Source organism: Pterocles gutturalis, unplaced genomic scaffold, assembly GCF_000699245.1.
Source record: "Pterocles gutturalis isolate BGI_N339 unplaced genomic scaffold, ASM69924v1 scaffold28114, whole genome shotgun sequence".
Classification (NCBI taxonomy): Eukaryota; Metazoa; Chordata; class Aves; order Pterocliformes; family Pteroclidae; genus Pterocles; species Pterocles gutturalis.
Window position 1 is genome coordinate 30,656 of NW_010136907.1, and position 8,802 is coordinate 39,457.

General features: G+C 51.2%; 1 protein-coding gene across 1 annotated transcript in view; it reads right to left on the bottom strand.

The window, feature by feature from the left end:
* The window catches only part of LOC104468369 (protein Smaug homolog 1-like), a gene marked incomplete at its 3' end in the record, with an annotated part of 37,381 nt that extends 29,031 nt beyond the window's left edge, over nt 1-8,350 (bottom strand). The window contains 2 exon segments of the mRNA XM_010082475.1: nt 7,524-8,042; nt 8,299-8,350. Of these exon segments, the coding sequence (XP_010080777.1) occupies nt 7,524-8,042; nt 8,299-8,350 (571 nt within the window).
* Between the last annotated feature and the right edge of the window lie 452 nt (nt 8,351-8,802).

The following is an 8,802-nucleotide window of genomic DNA, read 5'->3' on the forward strand; positions in this document are numbered from 1 at the left end:
CATCCCCCCAAAGCCAACTGCATTCCCCCAAAGCCAACTGCTGCTTCCAAGAAACAACTTCCTGCCCCCGAGGCTGCGTGGCTGCACCTCCCCTACGAGCGATGCTAACAGTGAACAGCACGTCCCAGCTGAATGAGAGCAGGACAGTCACCCTCCCAGACACTGGTCTGGGGACAGTGTCCAAAGTCAAGCGTTCGCCAAGGGTCAACGGGTTCCTTTGTGTCACCCTGTGAATCCTGTCCTTCTTTCCCTTCCAGCGCAGAGTGGGACATCTGGGAAGATGACAGGTAGCTTTGATGTCAGTCTAAGACCCCCATGGAGATGCACTGCAGGTGGGACCTCAGCACCACGTTGCCCTTTGTTGGCCATCCCCCTTTTTGGTTAAAGACACAGGGAGAACAAAGACCCTCTGGAAACAAAGAGGTGAAAGGAATGGGCCAAAAGAGGCTCAGAGGAGGAGCAGAAAGCACTGGGGCAGCTGAACTGGAGTCTCAAGGGTAGAACAGGTTCTGACCATTGCTCAAGTACAAGAGTCCACTAAGACACCCCAATACACTGGCTTAGGAAACACTGAACACAACAATACAGACGCTGAAAGGTGACAGGCCAGAAGGCAGGGCCAGCCCAGTTTCCTGCCCGAAGTGTCTTCAAGCACCTTCCCCTTGAGCACTTGTGAACAAGTGCACAGCAGAGACCGCAGAATCATTTAGGTTGGAAAAGACCTTTAAGATCGAGTCCAACCGTTAACTTAACAGTGCCAACTCCACCACTAAACCATGTCCCTAAGCACCACATCTACACGTCTTTTAAATCCCTCCAGGGTTGGTGACTCCACCACTTCCCCAGGCAGCCTGTCCCAGTGCTTCACAACCCTTTCAGTGAAGACATTTTTCCATTATTCAATCTAAACCTCCCCTCGTGCAACTTAAAGCCATTTCCTTTTGTCCTATCGCTTGTTAATTGATCTGTATGATGGGACTGCCCGGATCTCTTCCATTTAGACAAACCCATTTTCCCAGCCTGTATCTTGCTGTTGCACGCCCGGATCCCACAGACCCAGGGGGAGCAGCCTCCCTCCCTGCACCCAACGACCACCTTGGTGGCTGCAGTGGTCCCAGGGTGGGATGCCCTGCTTGGGGACCAGGTCTGGGCAGCATGGGAGCTGGGAAGATGGTGGGACGAACACACACAGCTGGCCCATCAACACAAACCATCCTGGCCAGCAGAGCAGCTCACGGAGAATGGGCACAGCTCGCTCAGTTTTGATTTTTTTTGATACCTCCCTGCTGACCAGAGCGTGGGGAACATGGCAACCAGAGCAGCCTCAACTTGTCTTCCACCACTGCTACCATCTCCAATGCTTGACGGCTTTCAGGCTGAGGACAGGTTCATCTCCTTGCTTGCTGAGTGATGGTCTGCAGAGCTATGGACCGTATCTCCCAGGGACCAACTGCTTTGAATTTACAGAGGGGCCAGGAAATCTGTAGGTGCTGTTCAGAGGTGGAGTAGAAGATGCTGTCTCCATTCTCAGTCCTGTTTGCGTGTTGGTATTTCTGCATATTCTGCATGGATTTGAGAAACCAACTCTGCTCACACATCTTTTTGTACAACAACTCTGTTTGTAAGCGGATTTGAGAAACCAACTCTGCTCACACGTTATCTTTTTGTACAACAACTCTGTTTGTAAGCTACAGAATTAGCAAGATATTATAGTGATGGGACCTGGCAAAGTGGGTGACTCCTTGAAATGTTCTCCGACAGTTGCGTGCAACACTAGAGGGCATGAGCAAGACAACACATGTCCCTGTCTACCACACCACTGAAAAGCCCAAGTGTAATAAAGGCCAACGAGCTTTTCTCAGTCCATCAGTAAAAGAGAAAAAAAAGCAAACAACATCAGAGGTGTCCCCACTTGGCAGGATGAGGGCCAGGGTGCCGAGTCTCAGTACACAGCACAGCCAACTCAGGAATGAGTTTCTGAGGGCAATTCCCGAGTACAGAACTAATCTCACCTCCGGCAAGAACAGTCCATGTGTTTGCTTCACTGTTGTAACCTTATTAAGACTTTTTCACTCTTTATTTTTGAGCAAGCAAAACGGCATGTTCAGCTAACTTTTCACAGGAGGAAACGTGTCGCCCTGCGCAAGTCAAACATACGCCGAGGACACACAGTCCTCTTCAGGTGTCGTTGCAAATCTACACAGAGAAGACTGTTGGACTTGCAAGCTGCCCATCAACCCAGGATGGTCCTGCAGGTTAAAACATGCAGCTATCCCATCGTCAAGCTCAGTTTAGACACTGGGTACAACAACAGGGTCGTCTCCAGTGACAGTAAGTTGTTGCACAACAGTGTAGGGGAGGAAGAGCCAAGAAACTCACACTCCATCCATGACAAGCGCTTTCTTGGTGTTGTTTCTTCCACTTCAGTTCCCTGATGACCTGGGGAAGAGCTCCATCATCTTGCTCATCTGCTCTTTTACTAGGAAGTCCATAACTGGGGCAAATGTAGGCAAAATTCAGCCAGCCACGTCACGCACACGCATGCCGACATACAGCTTAGTTGCTGCAGACGTGCCTGGATGGCAGCAGCTGGGATTGAGTCTCTGCTGAGAAAGAGGACCACAACAGAAAGCCCTTCCCAGGATGGCAGGATCTCCACAAGCCAGCACTGGGCGTGCCCCAGGGCTACCAGCCCCTGGTGGGATCTTCACATAAGAGTCCATGGAACGGTCCTGCCACCAGCATCTGGGATGTTCTTGTGGTACGGAGAGTCTGACCACCTGTATGACTTGCTGGTGCCTCCTGAGCATCACTGAAACAGAGCATTTCTCAAGAGCTGGCAGGTACAAGGAGAGAACCATCAATCTGGACTGGCATGCATGGAAGGCAGTACGCTGATTTATTCCTTCTCTTCAGCTCCAGGACAAGATAAGAGATTTTTCTTTTTCAGGACAAGGAGGTTATACAGGTGAGTGTTTCTCTGGCATTGCACTTCTTGCTTGCCTTCTCTCTCTCCTCATAGACAAACGACACCCATTTTCTGGCAGAGACTCCCATGGGAAGGGTGCAGCAGGTCTGAGCACCCAGCATCTTTCCCATTTCTATCAGAAGCGGAAGGGTGGCTGCAGACTGGCAAACAGCTTTGCCGGTCCACGGACCTCTCTGCTCGCTCACAGGGGAATCCAGGCATCCCAGTGGCACTGAAATACCAAAGAGTTTGCAACATCTCTCCTGCATAAACACAGCCCTGATGCCCAGGATTTCTGCTCTGCGAGTTCTTTGACCATATCTACTCATCACTGATCTGTGATGCACACCGTCACCTCATCCCTGGTGTCACCCACACCGTGCCTCCAGGCATTGGTGCCACTCTGAGGGACGCAGGGCGCACACACCAGGGACACGTTGGGTGCTCACCCAAGGGCAAGACTGCGGAGCACCACCAGCCACACACTCACATATCAATCACCATCACCAGTCCTGGGACCCACCATTACCAGTCCCAGGACCTCCTCCTCTTGTTGGAAGGACAGACAGGAGGTGGACCCCTAGGCGTACAAGGCTCCAGTGAGACCAAGCACTGCCTACCTTCTCCAGGGCCATCCCCCGTCGGGGAACTCAATGTGCCATCGCTTTATGGCAGCACTACAGCCCATACAGAGACAGGGCAGAGCTCCTGTGCTCCAGGCAGGGTGACAACTGGAGACAACCTTGGATGAGGCTTTGAGCAACCTGGGCTAGTGGGAGGTGTCCCTGCCCATGGCAGGGAGTTGGAACTCAAAGATCTTGAAGGTCCCTTCCAACCCAAACCGTTCTGTGATTCTATGATTCTGTGATTTATAAAAGTAATACTGTCACCCCCACGTTATATACCAGGAGCAGAGGACCAAGACAGTCGTCCAGCAGATGCACGTCAGAGCCAGGAGCTGAATCCTCACCTCTTTAGCTGTGGTTCAACAGGCTATTGCCAAACAGAGCTGCTATCGCTCCTGCTAAGCCTTGTGCTTTTCTTTCTCTGGACCTTATGATCCAAATCAGACCAGTGTACCTGCATCCCACCCTCTCGGTGCTGGACAAGTGTATTTAACAGCAGAACCTCCTTCTCCTCTGCACATATTCCCTTCTGAGCAGGCGGAAAACACAGGGTTAAGCTACCCCATACTGCCATTTGAGATCAAACCCCATATGCCATCAGATCGTACTCGGGTGGAACCAATTACACAGGGGAAAGGAAGGAGCCAGAGCCCCTGCGAGAAGCTCTTGGTCTGCAGCTTTGAAAGCCAGCTGCTTTTTCCTGTCCTTTCAGAGTCTCCAGGCCCTGTCTCCACTGCACTTTGGACGAGCCCGTACCCTCAGATCGCTCCAGACCCAAACCCATCACGACACTGGTCCTGCTCCTGGATCACCATCAGTGTGGTAAACCCAGAGTGACCCCTTCAGAGCGCTCCAGGCTTGCCCTGCAAAGGCTGGAGAACTCCAGCAACATCTCCTCAAACCTTGGTTAACACCAGCCAGCACCGTGAAGAGAGAGCTGGAGATGAACCAAGCCTGAACCAAGTCTCAAAGCCTGGGTCTAGGTTGAGTCAAAGGCAACGACTGCACAAAGCAGATTGCCACGTGAGCTTCAGCCACCCATATTTAAACCCTACACCTAATTATGCCACAAAACCAGATGAAAGGACCTCGGGCAAGCTCACCACGTTACTCCTCCGGGAAAGACTTTGCCCCATTTCAGCGCCAGGAACTGTCAATACCTTTGGAGGGACAGGACGGGGAATGCTGTGCCCTCCAGCGCGTTGCTGGATTAAGCCCCTGCCTGGATAAACACCTCCAAGGAAGAGGGAGAATTTAAAAACCAGTAACGCTAAAACCTAAACAAACAGTAACGGCTTGAATGCTTTGCTTTGGAATAAAAGATTAATGGACGTATTGATTGACTCAAGGGGCTGGGACAAAGGCTGACAGACATGTTTGTTTCTTAGCATCTGTCTGCAGACTTGCTGTGCTTGTGTCCGAGCAAATATTGCGTTAAGGAAGCTTATGAACTAACACATCAAGCGTGGTCGGGTTGTCTCCAGCTCAGCCCACACGTTGTCTGAACATGCCGCCACCAAAATACATTAGCATGAGCTGCAACAGCTTAACATTCAGGACTAGGCTGGGCTGAAGATGTGGTCAGATGCCTCTGCAAAGCTATTCAGCCTTAGAAATATGTGTTGACCCTGCTGAAAAGGTTCCCTGAATATGGACTCCACAAACCCCACAGCTCAGAGCAAGACGATGCAAGCAAGCAGCCCCAGTACCACAAAAAACAACTACCATGGGACGCCGGGAAGGGAAGGACCGGACTGGGCAAGGGCTGCCGTGCCAGGACTTACAGCAAGGGATGCAGCAGCAAAGCGAGTGGCAGAGATGGAGGAGGGATGTGGTCTTCCAGTAAAAGACCAGGGTAAAGTGTAGGGCTGCTGGCGGACCCAGAGCTGCTCCTGTTCCAGCGCTGCGCTGATATGCACACCTAATTCTGGGAGAATTTAGGAAAAACCTCAGCAGTGTGGCAGCTTGGGCACTGCTGAGCAATTCAGCTGTTGCCTGGGTTTTGGTGTCTTGTACTAACACTTGGGGACCCCGTTGGGCAAGAGGTGGGTCACTACTACTGCTAAGAGATAAGGGTACGCAAAAAGGCTCAAAGAAACACCCAGAGATTTTTGAAAAGCATCTTTCAAGACCTAACACTTCTTGCAGAGCTTCAGCCACCATGAATGGTTAACCTGCTGCACCCCTCAGACCTCCCTGCTTACAGCTCTCGATGGGAGGAAGCTCCTGAAGCCACCTCTTCCCACTGCCTCCCTGGCACGCAAAGCCTCCGAGCCTCCAGGCATGCAAAACCCATGAGAGACCCCCCAAAAAAATAACCCTGGAGAGGTTTAACAGACCAATTGCAAGTACATGACTCTTCTCACCCAGCTCCCCAGCTATTGGAGAAGCTGAGCTTCACGCTATCGCCCAGCAGCAGGAGCCAGTGTTTCAAAGATGGGTCCCAACCATGGCATGGTGGCCACCTCCATCCCGATGCATCTGATTCTGTTCCAAACCTGCACAGGGTCAGGGGAACACGGCAACCCGGTCATCCCTCCTGCCCCGACGGCACCTTCCCAGCTGCATCCCTCCCAGGGATGGGATGGGCATGATGTCCAGAGCTGGTGGAGAAGCTGAGACCCTTCCGCTAAATCCCCATGGGGCAGAGCAGGCAGCTGCCTGCAAGGACAGACACTGGAGAGGCAGAGACCAGGCTGCTACAGCAATAAACCCAGAGCTGTGTTTCGTATTGCTGTCAATTCGAAACACCACCTAAAAAAAACGCTTATTACAGAAAAGGGAGAAACCCAGAAGCCTTCAGTGACCATTTTAAAGCTTTCAGCTATTTAATTGTGGGTTTCTGCACGCTGATAGAGAAGCCAGTGCCCTCACTGCAAGAAGCCTCTCCTCCCCGAAGCGCTCTCTGCATCCCTTAATCTTAGGGAGATGCCAGGCATCCTGGAGAGAGGCCTTCAGAATGCCCCAAAGGGACAAGGACATCCAGCCTTGCAGGTGAGATGGTGGCAGCCACCAAAGGTGACATCAAGGCAGGGGTGGCAGCCCTCCACAGAGGGAGCGGGTGGGCAGAGGAGCTCCCGAGCCCTGCTGAGAAGATGCTTTGTTCCTCCTCTCCCAAAGAGGGCTTGCAGGCATTGATGGCTGCTTTAAAAAAGCAATTATAGATGCACTATATCTCCAGGCAAACCCAGCGACACATCGCCAGCCACGGTGCCCTGCAGCATCACCGAGTGCCCAAGCCTTGGTCTGGGCTCTGCACCACCCACCGCTCCCATCAAAGCCTGGCAGAGCCTCCATGGGGAAAGAGCTGTCCAATGCTCCCAGAAAAACATTGAGGGCTGTGCCTCTAAATGCCCTGATCACCACCAGCTTCACACCTCCATGTGCTGCAGACACAAGGGAACATTTTCAGAGATGTTCTGAAGATTGTGGATTCCAGCCCTGCTTCCAAAAACGATGCCTGCGCTTCGGGGTCCCAATCCCATTTCCTCCCAGTAATTCTCTAGGTTACTTCTAGACCTGCCTCAAGTACCCCAGCTCACTTTTGGACATGAAGCATCAGCTCCCCGCTTGCTTTAGGAACTCTTGAGACATGAACTGCAAATCTAGCTTGAGCTACATAAAATAAAAAGGGCTGCTTTGGAGTTTTACTCACACACATTTTTTGTCTTACAGCTTCTTGACTGTTTTTCCCTCCTCTCCAGGTTTTAAAATCCCATAGGACTAGAGAAAAAAAAAATAAAAAAAAAAAAAAACCAGGCAGGAAATAAAAAATCAGGTAGGGAAAAAAAAAAGGAGTTTTCTATGGCCCCAATGAACCTAGTCCCTCTGTTAACACGGCAAAGCAGTATTTTCTAGCGGGATGGGGGGACTGTGCTGTGAAGAGTGGCCGTGGGTGGCCGTCCCCAGCGCTTCCCGTGGGTACTTACTGGTGCTTGTGCTAGTGCCAATGGTGTTGATGGTTGTGGGGACAGAGGAGGAGGAGTAGAGGGGCAGATGGCCGTTCTCGCACGCCAGGTTTTTGTCCTGCCAGCTGGAAGCGCTGACGCTTATGCCCGAGTCTCGAGAGTTTTGCCATCCGTTGAGTTTGTCGTCGGAGTTTTGTCTTTGGTGATAGTAGTGCGTCTGCCCATAGTCCACCGAATCCGAGCGACCCCTGCTCTGGCTGCCGAAGCCACCCGACGTGCGGTCCTCCAGGTGGTTGAGCCACATGGCCAGGGCGCTCCTGTCCTCCAAGGAGGTGGCAGGGTGTATCAAGGCATAGGACAGCAGCTGCCTGCTCTCCTCGATGTGTTGGTTGTGTTCGATCGAATGGGCCAGGATTTTAGGCAAGAGTTTCATGTATTCGACTTTTGCCTCGATGTTTCCGGGCTTCAGTAAAGGCAGGTGGGTTAACAATAGGGAAATCACTTTATCCTTGGATTCCTGTTGCCATTGGTTAATGATTCCTGTTGAAGGCATAGGAGAAAAAAAAAGGAAAAAAAAAAAAAGATAATTGAGAAATCAGCAAGCAGAGCTAATAAAGAAATAAACAGACCCTGGCAGGGTAAATACAACACGCCGGAGGAATGCCTGCATGCATGATGCCACTGCATGAGCATCACCGCTCTCTGAAAACCCAGGTGAGGGCAAGGTGTGCCCAACCGGGCACCGAGAGTTACCAGATACTCCTGAAAATCCCTCCAAAAGCCAAATTACACCCACCTCTACAGCCATGTAGCTCCTCCACTGTTGTCCTAATGTCAATCAAAGTCATGATTCGGCCCAAATTTTCCGTAATGTTGCATATTACACAAAATACTACAACAAAACATCTACATGGGTCAACTTAACCTTTTAAAAGCACTGTTTGGAACACGGAAAAGGTCAAGATTCACTAACACAGGCAGGACACACGGAGGGCGAAGGCACGAAGCATCCCAGCAGGAGGGCACTACCCAGACTGGGGTGTTGGTCCATCCACCAGCCCGGCGAGATAAGCCGCCCCAAAGTTATTTAGGGAAGGGCTCAGACGAAGCAGCCTCAGAGCTATTGTTCTTCTGTTAGCTCATGGCAGATAAGAGAGGTTTTAAAAGATCAGGCAAAAAAGCAAACATAGGGTTTAGTAGCTTTAAAAATATGCAAAAGGAAAAGCCAGGGAATTACAAACCGGTCACTTAACTCCAACTCCTGGAAAACTGATGGAACAAATAATGAAACAACCTATTT